Source organism: Brachyistius frenatus, unplaced genomic scaffold (assembly GCF_029030835.1).
Source record: "Brachyistius frenatus isolate BFR_SWC_R1_liver_20210118 unplaced genomic scaffold, ASM2903083v1 Contig_34, whole genome shotgun sequence".
In the NCBI taxonomy this organism is placed as follows: Eukaryota; Metazoa; Chordata; class Actinopteri; family Embiotocidae; genus Brachyistius; species Brachyistius frenatus.
Window position 1 is genome coordinate 369,163 of NW_027210633.1, and position 24,338 is coordinate 393,500.

Here is a 24,338-nt window from a genome sequence, read left to right on the forward strand (position 1 = left end):
TGGACCGGGTTTAATAGATTAAAGGTTAGTCATGCTGGTATGGCCAGGTGGTATTACGCTTTACTTCAGACTACCATTCATAATTTCACGGCCCGAGTGAACTGCATCGCAAACCTAAATCGCACATCGAGACAGCTCTCCCTTAAAAGTAAACTAATGACATTTAGTGGGGGTGTTATTATGCATTAAGCACGTGTTAAAGATTACAGTATATCCCCCCTTCCTCCTCCTCCTCCTCCTCCTCCTCCTCCCCAGTCAGCGCAGGTTTCTTTCGCTTGTGTTGCACAGCCGACTGCTTATGCTGCTGCCGTCGTTAGCCGAGTATTGAGCTACGAGCTGACCTACTTTCTCCGCTCCCAGCCACTCGGTCCTGTTTACAAGCCACTGCCAGCGGAGGATGTGGAGTACAGTGCCTGGAAAATACACGGACACAGCCTGCGACGAGCACACAGCACGAATGAGGGACGTTTTCGGTCGTGTGTTGTCGTTAAATTAGGACTGTCACGGCCGGAGACAGCTCACCGGCGATTAATAGCAGCGCGTTATTAACTCAGGCGTTGTTATGCAATTGAACGCTCTCGCCTGGTCAGTCGGGAGCTGCTGGTTACCTGCTGTGCTGTAGTTTTTTTTTTTTTTATTTATTTTTTATTATATATTATTCTTGAAGAAAATGACGAGCTTGGTTAAAGTTTGGTGTGGCGCTTTATTTCTGCTGGATAACCCTTTTCAAGGTACGTGAGATTTAACTTTCAGTTTCGCGTCACTCTTGACAGATGAGCGCAAGATGTTGTCATACTGCTGCCACCAGATCGCACTGCTTGTTTCATCAAAGTTCACCGCTGGCCTCTTTCAATTTTGAAGTGGACTTGATTAGACCTAGTTAATGATTTTCCACGAGATCAAACTGTGAAGGCTGACGATGAATTTGGTCAAATACCGAAGTCTGTATTAGGAAACGTTACATGTATCCTGCGCTCTTGAACGCTGCTTGCATGTTTTCAGCTCAGTCATCAAGTGCCCTGGTTACAAGGTTGAAATAACCTATTTCCCCCCCCGTTGTGCCACTGCTGATGACATTCATGGCAAAACACGAGAGGGATTGTCGTCATTGGTTCCTCTTAGACGCCACATAGAAAAATGGTAAATTTCAGAGGAAAAGAAATGCTTAAATAATTTCTCAGCAGGCTTAGGTCAGGCTGATGTTACCCAACCTGGCAGCTTTAAGTCTACTGGAGTTCCCATTTCTCCCACTAAGCCACAGTTTCCTTGTTCTTTCAAGGCATGATTGGGTTTCTCATGTGCAGCTGACTGGTTTATAATAGCGAGACATTTCCTCTGTTTGACCCTGGGCTTGAAGTGTGGCACAAGTACTTATTTACCCTGTACATACCGGTAAGGTAAAGGGTTAGTGAATGCACTCAGCGGCCTTCTCACTTTTTTATTTGTAGGTGTGCAACTTTATCTCTTAAGGGGAGCTTTGCCCACAGCAGAAATCACAACAGAAAACTGAGACTCTTAAATAGTACCAAGGCCTCAATGGATTATAAAAAGTATTTTGAATCGGAATTTTTGTTTGTGTGTATGCCATATGCTGTAGCTTATATGTAGACTAATACACTGATATAACCAAAGGACCAGTAATCACATAGATGTTAAATATTGAAACAAATAACAAAATTCTAATATGAATATCATGAGGTAATGATGCAAATGGGTTCACGTGTAATTCTGTTAATTTTAGATTATGTGCGGTCTAAGCTGAAGCAACCAGACATGCTCACACAAACATTTCCAGTTTGACTGATACTAAGCTTGTTCAGGCCCAGTTCGTGTTTCCCTGACAGCTTGAGCTGTCGGCTCAAAACTAGATGCAGGTGGAGGTGGCAAATGTAAACCTTTATAGAAGCAGATAGCAGGCGTCAGTCTGCCAGACTCTGCAGCTGGATTAGCAGGTGCCTTAAAGTCGTCTTTCAGCACAAGCACAGAACAAAATAACGAGAGCTCTTTGGCTGTAATACAGTAGTAGTTTGTGGTTTGCTTTCAGCCGTTAGCAATCTGTCACCGGATTCATTCTCTTATCTGTAGTCTTGTCTGTTTTTGTGGTCTTGCTCTCAATTAATCATGAATTGCAAAAACACAGTCAACAACATTATTATGGTGATGATAAACATTTGTTTCATTGTGAGCTTTCAGCCCGGGGAATAGGTCTTTACTCATGTTTGGCACCTGATTTATTTTTATGTTTTCTACGTCTGTGTCATTCCTGCTCAATATTGCACTGCTAAATAACTTATGAACAATTAATGAGCCATTATTTACAACCTGCACTCATTAGAGTTTCTTTTTCAATGCAGTGGAGTTTTCTTACTGGGTTTGCTCATGAGTTACTGCAGTTTTGTGTGTTTTAGGCTTTCACAATCAGACCCACAGCTCATAGGTTTGAAATGTTTAGTATTCTCAGTGAGTTTTAAGCAATTTCACTGGTGTCATCCACCTATACTGGTTATTTTTGTGAGGAATAAAAAATCAAAGGCGAGACGGTGATATGGTTTCATTATATATCAAATAGATATAGATGGTTTATTATAAGTTTGCTGGGAAATGATAACGAGAAACTGTTTATGAATACATTAAAATCAAAGTGCTTTTTCACATTCCTCCTTTTTGATTTACAACACTGCCTACAAAGGTCTAATACGCCAACAGACATTAATGTAATAGCTGAATCAGTGAAAATATTGTGTTAGAATATCTGCCAATTGACATATTTCTACAGTCTAACTATGTCCATTTCTCAACTGAAACAAAAGTCCAAAGAATTTTTAAGATTCTTATTAAAATATTTATAAACTGGGTCTATTAAGATGCTCAGTAATTGGACAAGTCTTGATTCTAATTTGTGAATTGTGGAATAAATTACAGGCATGAAAATTACACAGTTCTTGTCCAGTTTGATACAAATCACCACAGTATGTTTTCATATCTTTGGTCTTACACATTAAAGATGAAGAGGAACATGAATTAACATGTCAACACCATATGCTAAAACAATTCCAAGTATTATGAAGTAAAAAAAAAAAAATCGGACGACATTGTTCATCACGTGACGTGCACATCTACATGTGCATACCATCAACATGGGAAAAGGGTTAAATAAATCTATACCAAATGACTTGTATCTGAAAATGTTTAAAGCTTCAACACATTATAGATAGGTGTTGACAGGCTTGCTGGCCACACCTCAATCATTGATGTCAAACTGGTATTTTGTCTTTGACAGCGACATGAAATTATCTAATGGCAACATCTCCAAGCCATTATTAAAGTTACCGATGGTATCAAGAACAACCTAGTTAATTTGAGAGGTACAACTAAGATAACATGACCGTGTAGTAGCATCTTAGATATTTTACATTCTGCTTTTACATGATAAACAACCACCTGATAGAGTGTGACGTCAGCACATACTCTTTGTAACTCTAAAAAAACAGCACCAGTATCCAGCTGAAGGTAAAAAAGTACAGAGGAAGCGAGGGTTTTTCAGAAGTCATTTATTGTAGTAGAGGATTACTGCACATCTTCATCAGTAAGAATAAACATCTAAAGTGAAAAAGCATGGTTTTTCTCTTCAAAGCCATTCATAGTTTTTTTTTTTAATGACCACACACTGATGTTTGAAATAAAAATAAGACTTATTTACTTTTAAAGTAACTTTAAAAATGTGCTGAATATTCAGGACTAAAACACCAGATGCAAAGTTTTAATATTAAAGGATTAATAATAACAAAAAAGTTTGTAAATATAGTGAATAGACTTTAAAATACATTCACCATTGGAGCATATTGCATTCCAGAACAAGCTGCCGGGTAGGGTGTGTGGTTCAGTGTGGCAGTTTCCCCTCCAATAAACTGTAAAATAAAACCTACACTCTCTCAAAGAAATCAGCAATTCATGCATTGAGTTTCCTTTTGGGGATTTTATGTGCAATAACAAAGTAATTTATTGTCTTTATTACAGTCTGAATCCTTTTTACAGCCGTCTTTACTATATATCCACGGTTGGCCACAAACTTGAACTTCAGCGAAGAGACTTGTATCGTGAGTTCAGGTTTCTAGTTAAAGGCTTTAAATACCCTAAGGCACGAGTGTAACTGGACTCTGATGTTTTTTAGCTGTTAACCTTGCAAGGTGTGGTTTAACCTCAATATGTTAAGAGAATTCAGGCCGATCTGAGGTCTCATTTCACGCAGCACATAAGTTATAGCTGCATAAAGTAATTTCCTAATGCACCTCAAATGGTGTATTTTATTTTGTTAATTTTCCAAAATGTCATTTAAGCGGTAGCTCAAATAATTAGTATTAATTCATTTGTGTTGTTTAGGGGACATTTTTTTTAATTCTGTCAACATGCATCTGAAACAGATGTTTTGCATTTTATTACTGTATTAACATCTCAGGGCCATATTTTTTTTGGCTTCGGTCTCACACTGAAAGTCTAAATGGTCTAGACAGTTGTTTGGCAGTAAATTCAAACACTGTGAATGCAGAAATTATGTTTCTAATTAAGCATTACTGTCTCCCTCAGTGGTAGCAAATGTTTTTCTTGCTGAACATGAACAGAATTTCAAGATCAATTTGGGAAATTTTTTAATTGTAATGACCCAATTAAATAATCACTTAAATTTTCTGTAACAGTTTAGAATTTCCACCCTGGATTGGTCAACACTGATGAGGGTCCAACGGTCTGGTTTCTCTTGCCTGCTTTTACTGCTTCCTCATGTGTTTTTGTGGACAGGAGTGGAAAGGAGGAGAATCTGGTTTGTTTACATTAATTAAGATGTTGATGGAAATCTGTGTTTCCACTGAATTCATTGGTCTTTCCTTATTTGAGCTATTAATCTCAAAGGCGGTATGACAGCATGTGCATCATAGAGGTCACGGAAAGGTAGAACTTAATGTTGAGCTTTAATAAATTACTGTTGATATGACAACCAAACATATATAAAAAGAGGAATATGTTTAGTCAACTAAATATAAATCTACTGACTTGAAATTGGAGACTTGTTTGAAAGTGTATCCATCCTGCTGCATTAGATTTATGAGTTACAATTTAACAAATTGCTAATTAGCTATATTAAAATTTAATTTATTGAATACATGGTTGAATAATGTTGTTTCCCCTTGTGGTGAATGTGTTTTGCAAAAATCAACACAGCTTCACAGTAAAAGCTTCCCAGGAACGTCTCCATGCTTTGTGCCTTTCATATCTTTACTTTATTAATATATCCCTGACCCATGTGATGCTCTCAGCAGTACACACTTTGAAGTGCACAATACTGAAGCAGTATGAAACATAAATTATGGCTAAATGTTTGATTTTGTCTCCTGAACAGGATTTTAGACTCTTTTGGACTGGAAGGGTTTAATTGTGAAGCAGTCAGAGGAAGCTGAATGGAGCGTTTGTGATAAAACACAGACAAAGACAACCAATCAGAAAGCAGTGCTGCCACTGTTACAGAAATAAAAAGAAAAGGAGCAAAACAGTAAAAAGCAGGGCCTGAATCTGAAGTAACATTTGGACTTCTGCATAAATTTGTTTGAAATAAGCGCACAAGTGAAATGCTTTTTAGCCTAACAGTTACTTTTGTTCCATTAACAGATATATGTAAATTTTATAATTTGTCTAAATCAAAGTGTGAAATTCTAAAATCATTACTTTGATGATGCAAATGTTTGATATTAGACATGAGTTTATACTTTTATCTTGTGATGAAGTTGATACTTGTGTATAGAATGAGATTGATCCTTCCAAACAGTTAAAAATGATTTTGAATAAACCCAATTTTTCCGGTGCTGATGATATAAACTGTCAAATGAGTTTCTAAAATCAGAGATAAGATATGCATGTAATCACATTTTTATATGACAGTGTTGGTGCTCTAGTGGTCAATGGTTCAAGTAATTTTGGCTGAAGTGGTGTCTTATAGACCAGCTACATACAAACTTATGTTTTTATATGCTGTGGGAGAAGAGAAAGAATTTTAAAACCCAAAATATAAAATGATTTCTGTAATGAAATACCTTCATTTTATTTTAAAAAATTTGTTGCTTTTCTATTTGAAAAAAAGCTCAGTAATTTGATGGCAACTGCAGGATGCTGACTTTCATACGTATTAGTTTTTTGCTAAGACAAAGACTTCTAATCGTTCGATTCGTTAATTATTCAGGGCTGCATCACTTCTCTCTTGCATTTCCATTAAAGTGTTCTCCCCCTGCCAAAGAGTCTCCTTTAGTTTAAAAATGATGGAAGACGCAATAACTGGTAGTTTCGCCTGAAGCCGCTCAGTGTACACTTGGAATAAAACAAACACTGATGACTGCCTGAGTTAAGATGGCCCATTAACTCTAATTATACCTTGAATATAATTGATACATAATGTGAATTATTTCCAAACCACAAAGCCATCAAGGGTAAAGGAAAGCATGTGTGTTGCTCTCCTACTGGAAAGCGATGGTGGAATAAAATAATTGCTCTTTGCTATTATGATTATTTTAGACTGTTGAAATTGGCCTATTCAGACATGTTATTGATATCTGTAATTGAATGCAGTCTTTTTTTGTTTAATTGCGTTTGGCCACTCTGTGAGCTCTTAGTTAGGTTTATAATAGAGGTGTCTGCTCCATGTTGTTTAAGTTGGTCATATACAAAGGATGTGAGGAAGGTGGCTGTTCTCTTCGCACTCTCTTATTTTATGCTGGGTTATCAAAAGTGCTGCCCGCTTCAGACATTTTTCTAGGTCAGGGGAGCTCCTCCCGTGCAAAAACACTTCTTTAGTGATGAAGCACTGTACCCAGGTGAAGATGGTCGATTCACTTTGCTTTGCATTATTAATGCTTTTCTAGCAAAACACATTAAGTCCTCATAGCTGATTGTATTTACAGATAAATGGAGGAGCTTGTGTATTTTCCTGAACACAAGTCATTGTGGAAATACCATGTTGACATGACTTAATGCAGTTTAATCAACAAAATGCTCTGTTTTTTGTGTTTCCACAGGCCTTGGCGTTTCTTTGGTGGAATTGAGGAGGTGGTGGGCGACTGGTTCGTGGTAGATTTTTCTAAAAGAGTGTTCAGACGAGGTCAGCGCGGATGGGACTTACAAGACTTCAGAAAGGGCCTGGTTGGGAGAGGGAGTGAGTATGGACAACCTTTCTGACTTCGGGGGCCCCTGTCCGTCCACACGCAGGGAATGGGAGTGAGTATCAAATCAGTTAATTTATGCTCTATATAAACTGCTTTGTATCCACACATTTTACAGTAGAGGTCTATTGTGCAAAAATATTTCTACAATATTGTATTTATTTATATAAAAGACATTGAATAAGTACATACAAAATATACAAGAAAACTTTTGCAGGCATGTACTATGAGTGCATGTAAATGTATTGGAGGCCACCTATACTTTTCCTCAAAATACCTCAGCTTTTCACTTTCCTTTCTTCAATGGTTGGAGTATTTTTTTCTTTCATCAGTTATCAGAAAATATGTTCACAGTTACTATTTTTCCTCAAAGCCTCTGAACACTGGTTCAGTGTGTTGCACAGAGAAGTTATTATTTCTGTGGTGAAAAGCAGATTTTAGAAAGATTGTCTTTAAAAAAAAAAGAAGGTTTTTTTGGTAGTTTTTCTGTCAAACTATGGCAAGGTGATAAATGGATGAGAATCTGGATTGACTATGAACTCTGGAATGAGATGAATGGAGACACGTGTATGTGTGACAATGATTCAGTTATAATTCTCTGGATATACTTTAATACCAAAGTATGAGAAGACATTTAGTACATTTTGGATTCAAACAACTTCTCATACACTGCGAGTTATATTCAGGCTGTACACTCAGTGAAGACCGTTTCACATCCATGAAAGGTAATGAAGCATTTAAATCATTGAATGTGTGGCTGTATTGATACTGATCCAACACATATAAAAAGTCACACTCACACAGAATCTGGAGTTTTGGAGAACAAGCGTGCATCTTATTTCTGGGTTAAACTTTCTCCAGTGGTTGCTTATTATTCTCTATGATGTACTGTGCAAGCAGTACATTCCCTCCCTGTTGTGTGCCCATTGTAAAGGGAATGCTTACGTTGTTACTAAATTAGCACATTATCATAACATGTTTCCCACAGGGTGAGAACTTACTTGTGGTGGTCAGTGGTGCAGCATGTGGCCGATGTGCATGTAGAGACTCATGCAGTTTTAAGGGGGAGTGAGAGACCCAAGTTGTTTTCTCTTACTACAATTTACAGATGTCCCCTTAACAGCTCACATGCAGGCTGATGGTGGAAGTTTTGTGCACAGAGAAGCCTGTTGTGTTGTGACTTGGCGCTCTATAAATAAAATTGAATTGAATTGTAGTCCACACAAAATTTGTGTGTGGACAAAATAGTTTGAAAACAGCGACCCCAAACGCCTCAAGATAGCAGAACGAACAGGTACGAGAAGGGTACCGTGAGGGGAGATTGTCCACTAGTTCATCCATCACGGACGACGTGGTTCTCTCGAACAGATAAAAAAAAATGAAAAATGGTTGCAAAATATACGGCCGGCCATTAATATACCTGTGCATATACCTGCCAGTGCAACGGTGCATTAGTGTTCGTGTTGCTTTCTTTAAAAGTGAAATTTGAAGATTTGTTTGGGGGAAGCTACTGTATATTTCAGCTTTTTTGTATGCATTATTGACAGTTAGCTCAATAAAGTACTGCTACAGTCTCACCCTCAGTGAGAGAAAGAGGTACATTTCAAGATAAATTACATTTTGGAAAACCAAACCCTGAACACGACCCTGACAACTTGCCACTTGCCATACTCAGGTTAAAGTCTTACTTGGGTGTGGTTGTTGACACATAACGCAATGCTTTATGACTGATTATCTCTGTTGCCATTGATGAACCAGTTATAGTATATATATCCACTCAACTTGTTGTGATCGTAAGTAGTAAATATCTACCAATAGTAAAGATAACACTAGCTGCCGGCTAAGCCGTCCCCCTGCTTACTGACGAGGGACAGAAACGGTGACTCTGCATGTTAAACTTTCCGCCATTAAACATCAAACCATGCGAGCCCGCTTTTCAGTGTGTGTGTGTGTGTGTGTGTGTGTGTGTGTGTGTGTGTGTGTGTGTGTGTGTGTGTGTGTGTGTGTGTGTGTGTGTGTGTGTGTGAGTGTGTGTGTGCACGCGCGTGCTCGCAGTGTAAACCAAAAATATGAATATGGAGTTGTTTACATGCCACAGTGACCTGTTAAATATTGGAGAAAGTCAGCAGCTTCAACTGGGTCACCAGGTTATGCTAACAGAATCATGGCATTGAGAGTGGAAAGTGCAACGTTTTCCTTCGGCAATCTCTCTTTCTCTCTTTCCCCTCACATATCCTGGAACTCAGGATCCAAGTTAAAGCTCACATGCCTTTTTTTTTTTTACAGGGTACACATTGACAAGTCACAGTAGGAAAAGCACAGGGCTAAATGATAGAATAAACATGGTCTAGATTTCAATTATTTGCTTTGGTTTCAGGCTCCTGGCATTGAGCATGCTGGCTCACTGTCACACTGTCAGGTCTTAATGGGACACCTAAACAGAGCAGAGCCATTGTTGACTTTATTAGCAACACCTACTATGAAATGTCAAAATTTCTACTATGTAAAATGTCTAATGTAAAGGCAGCAGCAGTGCTGGAATGGAAATGCTGTTGTCATTGTCAATGTTAGCCATGTTTGATTAAAAATGATCAAAGAAACTTCACATTTTAATTGGTCTCCCTCTGTTTTAAGCACCAACAGCTGCGTGGACGATTTAATGGATGAAGATGAGAAAGACAGGGCAAAAAGGTACCCAGTCCTGACTATATGTTTGTGTTTGTCAGTGTGGACTATATCAACAGTGCATTTTTACTCATTTAGCTGCAATTTACCTAAACTGATTAATTGTAATCAGGATGAAAAAATATGCATTTCTTGTGGTTAATCAATAAAAATGAAACTTGAAGCTCCAATTTCAACTTAACCTGAGAATCATTCTCAAGTGATGATTACTTTTTTGTCACCTGTTATCGCTGTTCTCTTTTGTCTCTCTAATATTCTGTATTTTTGCACACTGCTAGATTTTCTCTTTTTAGTTTAATACTGTTTAGAGGAGAATTAATTCCTTACTACTTACAGTATCTGATCTCTGACCGGGGAAGAGTTATGGTCATGTATTTTAAAAAACCTGATTGCTAACTTAATGTTTTAGATGTCAGCCGTGAAAGAAGAAAACATAGATCGTGCAAATTAGTATGGAAAGATGGAAAAATACAGACGTCGGCTGTAGAAATCAATGTCAGCTGATGAACAGGATTTATTCATTTGTAGAAAATCCACCACTGTTTGTTAACATTAATTTGTATTTTCTATAAGATTAGTCTGCAATTAGAGTTAAATTTGGTTTAATTCTTTGTCTTTATGACATAGTTTCCCTACAGATTCAAACAAATTCAGACTAGTTTTCAGGACTGTGCTGCTGTGCTGCGATTGTTTATTCTGAGCTGTCCTTCTTCCATCTCCAGTGACAACAGGATAAATAAAAGTTAAACTAAAGTTGCTTCATTGGCGGAGTTTGCTCGAGCACGTCCACTGATTTGTAATTGTTTTCATCTGCTGACTGCTGCAGGGCATCCCGTAACAAATCTGAAAAGAAAAGAAGAGACCAATTCAATGTGCTCATCAAGGAGCTATGCACCATGCTGCAGGGTCAAGGCCATCCGCGCAAGATGGATAAATCCACCATATTGCAGAGGACTATTGACTTCTTGCAGAAACAGAAAGGTCCGTGTACTGCATTTGTTCTTAATCTCAACATTTAGTTGGAGTCATTCAGCCGACTTAATCCTCATCTTTTAATCAACCTGCTGTCTTTTTCAGACATTACTGCACAGAATGAAACGTGTGATGTGAGGCAGGACTGGAAGCCTTCGTTCCTCAGCAATGAGGAGTTCACTCAGCTAATGCTGGAGGTAAAGCTCGGGAGGATGAGTCTGTCGAGCAGGCGATTTATCTGACATTGACTAATATTGTAAATAAACAACAAAGAAACACACTCGCTTAAATGGCCACTGAGAGCTGCGCAAAATGATATATGATGAGGTATATACATTCATCTAAATTACATTTTCACTGTTGTTCAAGTTAACATATTTTTCCGATTTATTATGAAAACATGGCTGGAGAAGGAAGCACTCATAAGTTTGAGTTGAATAAGTTGCACAAACAGAATAAATTACAGCGCATCCACAACATGTAAATATAATCTTATAATACATTTTACCTCCACAGATATGGGGCAATATAAAGTCTACTTTTCAGCACACTGTCACACCTTCTAACCTTACTGTCAAATTGTAAATGCTCTCCCTCTTCTTACAGGCCCTGGATGGTTTCCTGGTTGCATTAACTACAGATGGAAACATCATATACGTATCTGACAGTGTGTCTTCTCTTATTGGCCATTTACCGGTAAGTCAAGAGAGCTTAAATAACTTTACATTACTTTCACTCTCTCACTAACACTGCATTGTTTTGTTGTTGTCCTTTTTATGTTTTTTTTCTTTTGGTAGCTTCAGCTTCAGGCTCATTCTCATCCAAACAGCCAAACACATTTCTCTGTTTACATCGCATTGCCACTTAAGTCTAAATGTCTCCGTATTAGAAACACACCAGTTACAGTACATGTTAATTTGTGGCCAATATCTGACCTGGACTGATAAATTCACATCCAATCTATTAATTGAATTATTATGACAAATTCAAATCTTACAATCATGGCATTGATATTTCAGTTTATGGCTTTTAAAACAATTTTGTTATAATGAATTAAAATAAGTGACATCAATTTCTGTATGTTTTGGTTGATGACTGACTGCTGTGAACCGCTGGAGTCTCTCCAGTTGTAAACGACTGAAAAAGCACTTGTTTGATGCTCCTATTAGTATTTCTATTACAGATTGATGAAGAGACTTAATTTTAAAAGTGTTCAACAGAACACAAGTTTGACATTACAACTAGCCATCGCTTCCAAGTAAGAAGTGCTATTAAATGAAAAAAAGTGGCCAAGACCACTCATTAAAATGAACAGTTCAGTAACTGAGATATTCCCCAGTGTATAATGATGATGTTGCACATGACGCTCTCATCAAAAGGCTGACCATCATTCGTCTTTCCTTTTGCACCAGTCAGATATGGTGGACCAAAATATCTTGAATTTCCTCCCGGAGCGGGAACATGGGGAGGTGTATAAGCTGCTATCATCCCACATGCTGATGACTGACCCCGTTGCTGCTGACTTCCTTGACAGTGAGTATCCTGCTGAGCCTGCACACTGCACACATTGTGTCTGGGTCAGCGTGTTGAAGCACAATGGAAGTGGAACAACTCACCTGATTCTTGATATCAGTCTTGTCGAGTTTTGCACGCGGTTGTTTCAGGACATCTCAGAAGATTGTTCCGACTAAACTCATTATATATAGAACAGGACACTGAATCGGGGTCTGTAGTTTATTGGATTGCTGATTAAGGGGTTTCTATGTTAGACTTTTAGCTAATAATAGGTGCTAGCTTTGTATCATAGTTAAGACTTTAAATCACTGTTATGTTAGCACGGTAATCCAAAGCAATGTAGTATGGTAGGTTTAAGACACTGACCTTAATCCTGTGTTACTATTGGGCTTTTCTGGGGAAGAGAGATTGAGTTACTAGTGTCTCTGTCTATTTTCAGAAGCCTAAATAGCAAACTGTCACGAAGTCATGTCTGGAGTGATCATTATCTCTTGGGCAAAGGATTCCTTGCTCTTTAACAACATCACTGCCTTATTTTGAAAAATATGCAGAATCTAGTTGGATAAAACAGGATTTTTATTCTTTATTTTCCTCCACAGGCTAAACAAAAGATAACTTTAAGCGTTGCCCAAACTACTTGGCCTGTCCTCCCAAAAACATTTTATTTTGATCTTTTCTGGTAAATAAATAATCAGAATCAGACAATTCAAATATTTCATTGAGTACATATTGGAAATCATATGAAGTGTAAAGTGCGCCTGATGTGCTGTCAAACCTAAAATCCGCTCTTTTGACTCTTCCAGTGGATTTAAGAAATACACGAATGACTATTAAAATATTACATGAGCAGTATGTCTTAATACTTTTGTTGGTGTGAATCTTTTCTTCCTTCTCAGACTGTTTTAATGCTTCATAGTGAACAATATCTACTGTAACAGTGTGAAGTATAAAGAATACGAGATCCCTCATGGATTATACTGTGTGACATTAAAAAGAGAAAGTTCATATCTGTAAATGCTGTATTGTCAGAGTCATAAAAAAACTAAAGTGGGACCTCATTATCAAGTGTGAGACTGTGTTACAAAAATGCATGTATACCGTGTTGTGTAGGTTGTTAACCATGAGAATCTTCTGTTTTTAGGTGAGGCACATATTGAATTTTGCTGTCATCTAGCCAGAGGTAACATGGACCCAAAGGAGCCACCTGTGTATGAGTATGTCAAGTTTGTTGGAGATTTCAAGTTTCATAACAATGGTAAGAATTTTTTCTGTTTTTCTTGTTTAATGATGGTTTTATTTCATGTAAATTAAGTTCTCTGAATCCTCTAAATTTAGCATTAATTTATGAAACTTCATGGAATTAAATGTCCATCATCCCTCTCAACACAGTGCCTACATCTTCTTGTAACGGGCTTGAACTGACGTTACCAAGAAGTCTGCAGTCAACGCTGGAGGAGCAGGTCTGCCTCATTGCTACTGTACGATTAGTCACTCCACAGTTTCTAAAGGTAAGAGCAGCTTGGATCTGAACAACATCTGTGTCGTAGTTTCTCAGTTTGTGTTTCATGTCTGGTGCCATTACCGCCAAAGGAATAAAACATGTGGCACTGAAAGCAGGCACAATGGCACTCCATTGTGTCACACACTGTCTGGAAGTTTGTTGTAGCACACAGGCCCAGTGTTTGACATTATGTACCTTCCAGCTGATGACTTCATGAGGATACATATGAACCCAAAACTGCTCTATGAGTTTAAACCTGGACATTTTTCAGTTGCTAGGAGTAAATTAAAGTCACTTTTGTACTCCTGTAACCTTTCTGAGATCAACTCAGATCACAATTGATGTTATACTTACTGCTTCCATTTCCAAAGAGGAAAGTGATAAACTGGCACATATTCAGTAAATGCTGAGGCAGGATTAACTTCTGTAGCATTTCCAGCATTTCCAAGAGTACAAATAATACTGTGTACACCGTGGACAAGTGCCATTAAATTCTCTCTCACTCAGAAGAACCAGATCCATCGGACAGACGTACTCCAAAATGAAAAAGACACTGATTACACTGATTCACCAGATGGAAAGACTGTAACAATAACTTCTGGAGCAAATGACATGTGATATTTTTTCCCCTTCGGAATCTCAGACTCGAGACGAATCCTTTAGAGATCCTAGTTTAGTTATCATTTCACTGAGTTATCTCAGCTGTTGCATGCTTTTGTTATAGTACACTTATATGTTTAAGGTTGCAGGTCTCAGGAAGTATTCAGAAAATACAAACTGTTCAGCTGTGACACATAATTAGGATCACAAGATGATAAAACTGTCAGAAACTATTGCTAAGTGCTTGATGCTAGAGCCGCACACTGTACATTTTGTGATGTCTTTCATGATGTAAGCAATTTAACAACCTGGAAATTAGGAGTTTAACTGTGTATGAATACAATTGATTATCTGAGAACATTAGCTGAGGCAAAATAATATATAGCCAAACTTTGCTTGCTGTGAAATCTTCATGGAGACTTTCTCACGGTGTGACTTTGTTTTGGTTTAGGATTTGTGTAATGTGGAAGATCCTTGTGATGAGTTCACTTCCAGACACAGCCTTGAATGGAAGTTCTTGTTTTTGGATCACAGGTAAAAGATTTTTATGATCATGAGAATCATCAGTGTTGATTATTTTTTTTTATTTTTTTTATCAGAAAATAAAAGTATTTCTTACATGTTGATCATCTTTTATGTTTCAGGGCTTCGCCAATCATAGGCTATTTACCCTTTGAGGTTCTTGGAACTTCTGGCTATGATTACTATCATGTGGATGACTTGGAGCTCATAGCCCAGTGTCACAAGCAATGTAAGTAACTCATCATCACCACCACCAGGTCCAAGAATCCAACTCTGATTAATGTGTAAACTTTGCCAGGGCACAAAACATTTCAGTGATACCTGAACGCAGCACTGATGTACTCATTTTTTCCCTCTCCTTAGTAATGCAGTTTGGAAAGGGTAAATCCTGCTATTATCGCTTCCTGACCAAAGGTCAGCAGTGGATTTGGTTGCAGACTCACTACTACATTACTTACCACCAGTGGAACTCCAAACCTGAGTTCATTGTTTGCACTCACACTGTTGTCAGGTAAGGTTTTCTATTGTCTGTCCATGCAATGATGTGGAGACTTTGCCACTGTGCTGACATATACCTCTTGCCACATACCTCACATACCTCTTTGTGCCTGTTGTTATTCAGTTATGCTGAAGTGCGTGCTGAAAGGAGGAGAGAGTTTGGCCTTGAAGAGCTGTCTCCACCTGAGATAGCACCCTCCTCTGTGAAGGTAAGAGTTGAGAGCCCTATTACGGCAATTATGTGAAGTCTACAACGTCAGTCTTCAGGTCAGCTTCAGATCTGACCTACTGTGGTGAACATTACTCCATGTTCCAGGCTCAGGAGTTGTACTTGGACATCTGCTCCACGCTGGACGCTCCGCGGGACAGAAACAGCGGTGCACGTTCGGTGTCCTCCCATAGCTCCCGGAAGTCCTCCCACACAGCGCTGTCGGACTCTGCATGTGAGTCATCGTCTGCTCCCCTAAAGTGCTAACTCACTCAACAGCAGGTCATTATGTACAGAAATCCTGCTCCTGTATGACTGGAGCACCTGTTATTTAAATTTAGCTTCAAAAAGTTGCTGATATGGCAACAAACAATGCAACGCCGATGATGATGCTCATTTACTGTATTTAACAAATTTCTTAATAAAAATGGAAATAGTCGATCATCCTCAATTTTTTTCAGTTTTTGTGAAAATCCTACAATTGTTGTTTTTATGTAATCTGAGCAGACTTTTTGATCTGTGGTGAAAACTCCAGCAACTAAGCAGACCAGGTGTTATGACGACGCCCACCTTAAAATATGTGGGTGACGACGTATCTCTGACGAAAGCTCTCCAAGGCTTACTTTAGCACGCCCTGTTTGTTTGAGCCCCCATTCTCTCTGCCTTGCTGCTGTTCCACCCACCATCTATCTAATAGTGATCAGACTCTGTCTGCATATATATGAATATGAAGAACACACAGCAGCAGCAGTGGCAGGTTCATTACAGTTCCTGTTTATAAAAAGTAAACAGCCCACACTCATTATTTTTAAGGCATTCATAAAACTGCTTCTGTCAATTGCGTTGTCATTTTATGTTGGTTGCAGTAAAAAACATCCAGTGAATGCATAACAGTTTGTGGGTTTAAGTCAGTGGCAGAATGAGGTGGCAATCAAGTGCTTGTGAATCAGCCTTATTGTTATACAACCAAAAAAAAGAAAGAAATGCATTTCATAAGTTGTTTCGCCTTTCTCTTCGAAAGGCTATAGTTACTCTATTTCGGAAAATAAATATCACAAGTATCTCCCTTTTAAAGAGGGAGAACTGCACCTATTTTTATTTAAGTTAGTCACATTTAAAGGGAACAGAGCTAAGTCTGTTTGCAGGTCCTGGGGAGTGATGCAGCTATATGAAAAAGAGTTGTATAAAGGGGCTTTGTGGCTCCAGTAGGAACTGTGATGAAGTGATATCATCTGAGTCAGCAGAAGCTGGTTCTGAGTTTAAAAAAATAAAAAAATAAGTAGACCACTGCTCCATTCCAGCTACTGAGCTCAGCTTTGAGGTAAAATTAGCATGTCATACATGAATCTCTGACCAAATTGTCCGAGGTACATTGTGGGTAATATAGGCAGCAAGCTTTGACAAGGAAAAATAACTTATAAAGAAGATATGTCTTGCTGTGCTTTATTAATATTGATACTGTTTTTTTTTAGGTGAAAAGAATGTCTTAATGCCTGCCGCAAACGGAGATCAAAAGGAGCCTTTTTCTCAAATGTACTGGCAATCTTTCTTCCTTGAGCTTTAAAAGATATCGCAATAATGGCCTCTGCAAATGTTCGGCATCCATCTATTTGTAAAACCCTCAGAACTTCATTAAAACATTTACTCATCAAGCCTTGATTGACTCATTAGGACTTTGAAGGCAGGTCAGGAGTGATCTTTATTCATTTCTAACAAATGACTGAAGGTCTGGAAATGCAGCTGATGCTTCCAAAGCTTTTGCTGACACAGAAATGAGCAGAGCATCGAGACCTTGATGTACTAACCCTTCCCGCAGTTCTCAGTCGACAGAGAAAAACAGTAACTGAACAGATCCTCAGTGTACCTTGTGTTTAGATGTGATCTGTCTCTTCTGCAGCAGCTAACTCCTACACAGAGGCCTGCACACCATCGTGGCAGTCTGCTTCCATCGGGCCCGAGAAGACGTCTGCCAGACTCCAACCTAGTGGTTCAAAGGTCAGTTTACACAGCGCTTACGTCAGCCTCTGTGTCTTTGGAAATAAAATGGCCAGTAGGAAACAAAGATGACACAATATCATGTTGAACCTTGGGCTGTTTTGTGAAACTTTTTCCCTTTTTCCCCTGTAGAATTTGGCTCAAAGACAAAATTCCTTTGACCTTGTTCCCCAAATGAGCCTCCCCCTTTCTCCTACCAGCAGCAAGCACTCCGCAATGGTTAGTGTTTAGACTTCCTCTCGTGCCGGTTACCTTCCTCTCCCTTGTTTGTGTACAATATGTTACTGTTATGACTGTTGCTACTGTATGTGTTTATTTGATCTGCTTTTTGTGTACAGTGCCTCTCAGCCCACTTATAAGATTGTGTTAAAAAAAAAAAAAACAGTAGGAAAGATTTTATCTAAAAAAAAAATTTGGTTGGCGCTTTCCACGTATTACGTGTATGTTTCAGAGGAAATTAGTCATCTCTATAATGTATTAATTTGCTAAAATCTATTTTGTAGGAAAAGTTGCAAGATTGATGTGCTGTCACCACCATGACTCACGCTAACTTATTTTAATCACATTTGGGAGTTCTGGGGAAAAAAAAAAACATAAGTGAAGTACTGAAGAGATTTTTCTTACGCCTGTTCCCCACTGCTCTCTTTCCAGCAACAGCAGACACAGCAGCAGCAGCAGCAGCCGTCGTCGTCGTCCATGTATCAGCTGCCGCAGCCTCAGCTCGGTGTGATGAACCAGCTGAAGGAGCAGCTGGAGGAGAGGACGCGCATTCTGCAAGCTGACATTAAGACGCAGCAGCAGGAGCTGCACGACATTAAGGAGAAGCTTCATCTGGCTAACCTACAGGTAGCAGTCCCACTTTTCTTCGGTTGAATGTGGATTAAGTAGTGTTATCTACAACGCTTGGATCTTTTTATTGGAAGACAGAAGACATAGAGTGTACTGGGAAAACACTGAATTTCATTTAGATATTTAGAATATACTTGACATCTACATAAAGGCTGTTAAAAGAAGTCAACATCAGGTTTTAAATTTATATTACTTAATCCATGGCAGTAACGGAATAGCCCCACCTAGTGGTCAGCTCTGCCCCTAGATGACCCACATAACATGCAAAAAGACTGTGGGTGTTCAGGAGTAAATCTGAGGCAATGCAGACCTTGAAACAGAAAAACTCAAATATTTCTATATGATGAGCAACCCAGCATTTAAATAATGTTTTTTTTGCTATATTTTATCTTTTATTTATAAAATAACACAGCAATATTCAAGAACAATCACTCTGGAAGCAAACGTTGTTTGTGAAAGGAATATGTTTCTTTAGTGAGTTCATTTGTATGTTTGTATGTTAGATGTTGTTACAGCAGCCTGTCCACAATGACTTTGGCCAGGCGCAGCAGCAGCCGCCTCAGCAGCAGGGCCCAGGCAGGCCGGCCCAGCAGAGCCAGGCAGGGGTCATCAGGCAGCTCTCAGCCCACCCTAAACCACCGTCGTGCGGGGCTCACAGTTCATCTCCTCACTCACTCCTGAGAGAGAACGGCTCACCGTCAACGCAGGTACGGAGCAAGAGCGCAAAACCCAAATCTGAAACAACAAAGTCAAACACAGCTGTTTGGAAAACCGTGCGCTAATTTCAAGAGGGTGAAATTACTTTCAGTCATTAGCAACTAGCAATACAAGAGAAGGTTTGGATTCAGCCATAAATGTCAGTACATTACTGAAACATAGATTGGTTTTCAGTTTCTTAACCACAAGACACAGAAACCTGAAACCCTCATTGTCAAGATTATTGACGTTTTAGGAGATGAAAAGGATTTAATAACCACAGGGTTTTATTCTGCTTCCTCCTCATTATACTCTATTTTCACGGGCAAATTGGTTTTGATGTTAAGTAGACCGTTGGATCATGTTGTTTTATAAGTTATTAAAAGGTGGACAGTGTCTCTGATCAGCCTGTGTTCCTTGTGTTGCATCATAGGTCCAGCAGAGGATCGCACAGAGCGCGCAGTCACAGTCGGTGAGTTTGCCCGTCCAGACGAACACGAGTCTGACGATGCCCTTCTACAGCAACCCCATGATGTTCTCCCAGACCAACACGAGGCCTCAGCAGGAAGTAAACCAAAGACACACAGACAACCAGTTCAGCCCAGACGGACTACGGTGAGAGCCCCGAAAAAAGATGCACGGTAGTCAGAACCACAATCGACAATGGCAGCATGGCAGACCACATATACAGACAGGGTTAAGAATAGCAGAGCAGTGTATTAGCAGGAAAAACTGGTTCAACTGGTCGAAATAAATTTTGCATGTATTAAACAGTTGGACAAAAAATATATTAAGGTACACTCATCATGCTCCTTTACATAATTTATTCATTCGTTCAACCTTTCAAGAGGTCCTTGAGCGTCACCCTTGTTTACAATAATAATAATATGTTTTTTTATACAGTGCTTTTCAAAAACAGGTTACAAAGTGCTTTACATACATTTAAAACACAATAGGCAAAACAAATTAAATATTAGAATAAAATACAACAGGAAAATAAAACAAACAATAAATCAATAAAAGGTAAATCAATAAAAAAACAAAAAACAAGTTGATTCAATTACAAAACAAAGAAAATGGGAAACATAACAATAAGCGTACTTACAGAGATGAGGCTTTACCACAGTTTAGCTTATAAAAAGCCATTTAACGTTTAGATTAAGGACGATAACCCAAAGTTTACCACAAAATAAACAAAATAATAAAATGAAATACAGTTGTATAAAAAGCCTTAAAATGTTGCAGTTAAGCATTTATGTAAAAGTAGAGGTTAGGAAGTTTAATATCAAATTTCTAAAATGTTTTAATGGGATACGTGTATTGATTGTAAGGAGTTGCTGTTTGATGAAGCTTTGAGGTTTTTTCCACTGCACAGACTGAACTCTCCCACTGACACGTGTCATTTGTAGCAGAATGCTCCTCAACCAACCAATGCAGACGCTGGTTCCCACCAGCAGCGTCACCTCGCAGCCTTCCCAGTGCAACATGGGCCTCTCGCAAACCATGTGAGTAATCACCCACACACACACACACACACACACACACACACACACACACACACACACACACACACACACACACACACACACACACACACACACACACACACACACACACACACACACACACACACACACACACCTGTCTGTTTGCGTGGCGTGATGCCTGAGCTCGTCTCCGTGCCCTCCGTACAGATACACGTTGGAGCAGCAGATCATCGCCCCCTCGTTCTCAATGCAGCAGGTCAACTGCAACGCCGTCCTCGTGCCCTCGCCGGTATTCACATCCCCGATAATGATCCCACACAACAGCTTCATCACGCCGCCGTCCCAGTCGACCTACCAACCTCAGCCTCAGGCCTCGCATCCCTCACTGCAGCTCCAGCAGCCGCAGCAGTTCTTTCAGGTACGACGGCCATGTCGTGATGCAGCAGTATCACTCAGCACGTATAAAACAGTGTTTCTAGAAACATATTTTTTGACTTAAATGTCAGTAATCTGTGATGGATTGTTACATTATGCTGCACAGTGTAGTTATCCATAATTTTCTATTTATTAATTTATGACCATTGTAGGTATTACACTACATCTGAATACTTTATACCACAACAACAAGCTACTGTGCAATTCCCAAAGGTTTTAAAGCCTTAAAATGAGAACCTAAATTCATGTTTTATTTTAAAACTACAGTTTATATTGACGCTTTTATGTGTTTATAAGCATCTTTACTTCCTGCAGAGTTTGTCTTAATATTCGGAGATGGCCCTCGTGTACTGTTTACACTATTTTATATGCATCTCAGTTCAGGAGTAGGTTACATTTCACAATTAAATTCTAATGAAATGAGCTTTGTACATTCATATTCTCTTATGTGTCCACAGATGACTCAAGGACTTGTACACGGTGGATCTACTCCAGCTTTCTTACACACCACTAATGTCCCACAGCAGAACACTGTGGGATACATTCAGCAGCAGCCGCAATCACAGCAACAGCAGCAGCAGCAGCAACAACGGCAGTACCAACATTCCCAAAACCAGACTGGCAGCGTTTCAGACTTCCGAAATTTGCTGACCCGGTAGCGCTGTGGACTTTGTCGGAGAGTGCTGAGATCTGCGTCTGTGACGTAGTCGTGTAGGAGGCAGCAGCGATGCGGCATTTAAAAAGTCCAAAAACTTGACGACAAGTTCCGCAGCGGGAATGCTTGGAAGTGGGGAAAAAAAAAATGCTTATAGTGAATTTACTTTTGACGTGAAGCTGCCGGGTCAGAAGGAGCCGGCCCGGACGTCACCGGAGTGAAACCACGAGCGGAGACGGCACTGACCTGATGTCAGGTGCAGGATCAGAAGAGCTGCTGGGCCGTCATCCCACTGTGGCCATCAGTGAGACTGCTGGAACGAGTGGATTATCAAAGCTCTTAAGGAGACAATTTTACATGTTTACATGTGGAAGTTTTCATTTGACAGTTTCCTTCTAAGTGTCTGTTTGCACTTTGGAACCACCTCCTACCTAAAAGTAGAATATTTATTTTTGCCCATGAGTCAATGTTCTATTTTGTCCCCTAATAACAGCTCATTAGTGAGGTTGCTTTTCAAATCTACAACTTAACACCCCTCCCCAGTGATAAAACATCATGACCCCTGGTAAGATTTGTATCTCCGATGAAAATGGTTCATCTCTTAAAAGGGATTTGAGAACATTTGAGGACATGAGAACTTGATATTTCAGCTGGCAGAGATCAGATGGCTCCTATTTTGTCCAGAAAACAACATGTATTTGCAAGTGTGTTGGTTGTCGAGTCACTAGAGAGGCGTTTCGTTGTGAAACATGCAGTGAGATGACCATCATATCAAAAATCAGGTGTGGTAAGAATTTAAAGCTGGGGGAGGGGATTTCTCCAAATATTAGAAAAGGTCTATCTAGATTTTTAAAGCCTCAATCTGGGACTGAAGAAGGGTTGCTGCTACTGTCCCACCACTTCTCACAGAGGACAACAACGAAACTCTGAAGTTGTAATTTCAGGTGCTTCTGATGCTGCATCGTGCTGCACGATGAGTTCTCGAGAGAGAGATAAACAGCTACCAGAGAGGCGGGGGGAGTAAAAAAATTGTGCCTTTAACCATGGCGTGTCCATGGTGCGGTTTGATGGTTTCGTCTGATTATGGCTTTAAAAATCCAGCTCAGGTCCATTTGGGATACAAAGTTCTATTTTCATAAGGTCCTAAGTTTTTCCGCATCAAGACTTAAACAAAAAGACATCTAGATTTGTATTGGATATATTACAAATGGATGGTTTTTGCAACCTTTACATGTCCAGTAAGTCCCGACTTTTTAAACACTTTCTCTAATGATAGTAATCCATCATTGATCTATTTACTTAAACCCTAATTAAATAATTTGATGTTTATTTATTACATATATATATTCAAAACAATATGGGATTAAGGAACAAGTTTTATACACTAAAGTTATAATTGATTTTTTGTGTGTGTTCATTTAGACATTGGAAGGTCAACACTGGTCCTTATGTCTTTCCCTATCATGTTTTAATACAAACTGTTCTCAATATGACACCACTGATCTTGGATGTGGCTAATTGTAGTTTAACACAATGGTAAAAATAAAAGGTCATGATGATTTTAATATCTTGGAAATGTGACAATATATTTGGGAGCCTGTAACCTGAACAAAATAACAGTTTCTATTCTAGTCTGCTCAGTGTTTTTTTAGGGCCCGAGCACCAAAGGTGCAAAAGCCCTATTGTTATTCAAGGAATTATTTATTGTGATTATTTGAACATTTTAGCAGATAAAGATAGACTCCAACCATGACCAAGTGAGCTCTATTATGGATATCATCAAAAACAAAAATCATGGAAGCAGATATTTAATTTACCTTGGAAACATGGTTGTCTCCACTGCATTAAGTATTATACAGCTGCAGTGATGAGGACAACATTATATTTGATTGTTCCTTCCTATTGAAGTCAGTCCTGCCACTATGTCAAGGTCACGCTGTGCTAATTTTAACTTTTCATATGCCAATCTTTGATGTTCACTATATTTTTTTGGGAGACACTATCGTATGTTTGTTTGGTGAAGGAAATCTTGCTGCGATGTGTGCAACTACTAATCAGCTCCAGCAGCTGCGCTCCTCTCAAACAGTCAGACACAAACATATTCATTGTGATGCAGCGTGGTGTGTTCTTTGCAGACAGCGTTGTCAGATTGCAGCACTGTGTTAATCGTGCAATGACAGTTGTAACAGAAAGAGGATTGGAGTGTGTTTGTGAAGCCAGATTAGCAGATGAACAATGTGCAGGAAGAATTCAAACTAAAGAAACATGTGTGCATCTCTCTTTTGTTAATGACAATCAGACAGATGGTGAACAACAGCAATAGAAACGGCATCATGACTCTGTGTTTCCTAAAATTCTCAATCTGGACACATTATTAAAATAGTTGTCACAGTCCCATTCAAGACTGGTGCTGTTCATACTGGACGACACGACGCAACCGTCAGAACACATGGAGCATGTACGTTCAGTGCCGTTTTACACTTTTCTATGTGCAATGTCAATTTGAAGAGAAGAATGTTAA

The 24,338-nt window shown here is 39.1% G+C and overlaps 1 protein-coding gene across 3 annotated transcripts; it reads left to right on the plus strand.

Moving 5' to 3' along the window:
* The first annotated feature begins 321 nt into the window (after positions 1-321).
* Positions 322-23,382, plus strand: npas2 (neuronal PAS domain protein 2). 3 transcript variants are annotated; one of them, XM_069700510.1, is made up of 22 exons: positions 322-731; positions 7,056-7,254; positions 9,834-9,890; positions 10,711-10,865; positions 10,962-11,053; positions 11,463-11,552; positions 12,269-12,389; positions 13,513-13,626; positions 13,761-13,879; positions 14,924-15,006; positions 15,117-15,223; positions 15,358-15,505; positions 15,617-15,701; positions 15,809-15,935; positions 17,598-17,695; positions 17,828-17,914; positions 18,347-18,541; positions 19,048-19,251; positions 19,674-19,855; positions 20,650-20,745; positions 20,935-21,145; positions 21,621-23,382. In XM_069700510.1, the coding sequence occupies exons 2-22, from the start codon at positions 7,199-7,201 to the stop codon at positions 21,819-21,821; spliced, it is 2,628 nt and encodes an 875-aa protein (XP_069556611.1). In that variant the 5' UTR covers positions 322-731; positions 7,056-7,198; the 3' UTR covers positions 21,822-23,382. The 3 variants fall into 3 exon arrangements, with proteins under 3 accessions (XP_069556611.1, XP_069556612.1, XP_069556613.1); XM_069700511.1 differs by having other exon boundaries at positions 20,653-20,745; XM_069700512.1 differs by having other exon boundaries at positions 17,601-17,695.
* The last annotated feature ends 956 nt before the right edge of the window (positions 23,383-24,338 follow it).

Coding starts and splice junctions, on each gene's coding strand:
- npas2 (XM_069700510.1), top strand. CDS start 7,199: ATGGACAACCTTTCTGACTTCGGGGGCCCCTGTCCGTCCACACGCAGG. Junction 12,390..13,512: donor TGCTGCTGACTTCCTTGACA/GTGAGTATCCTG, acceptor TTCTGTTTTTAG/GTGAGGCACATATTGAATTT. Junction 21,146..21,620: donor AGCCGCAGCAGTTCTTTCAG/GTACGACGGCCA, acceptor ATGTGTCCACAG/ATGACTCAAGGACTTGTACA.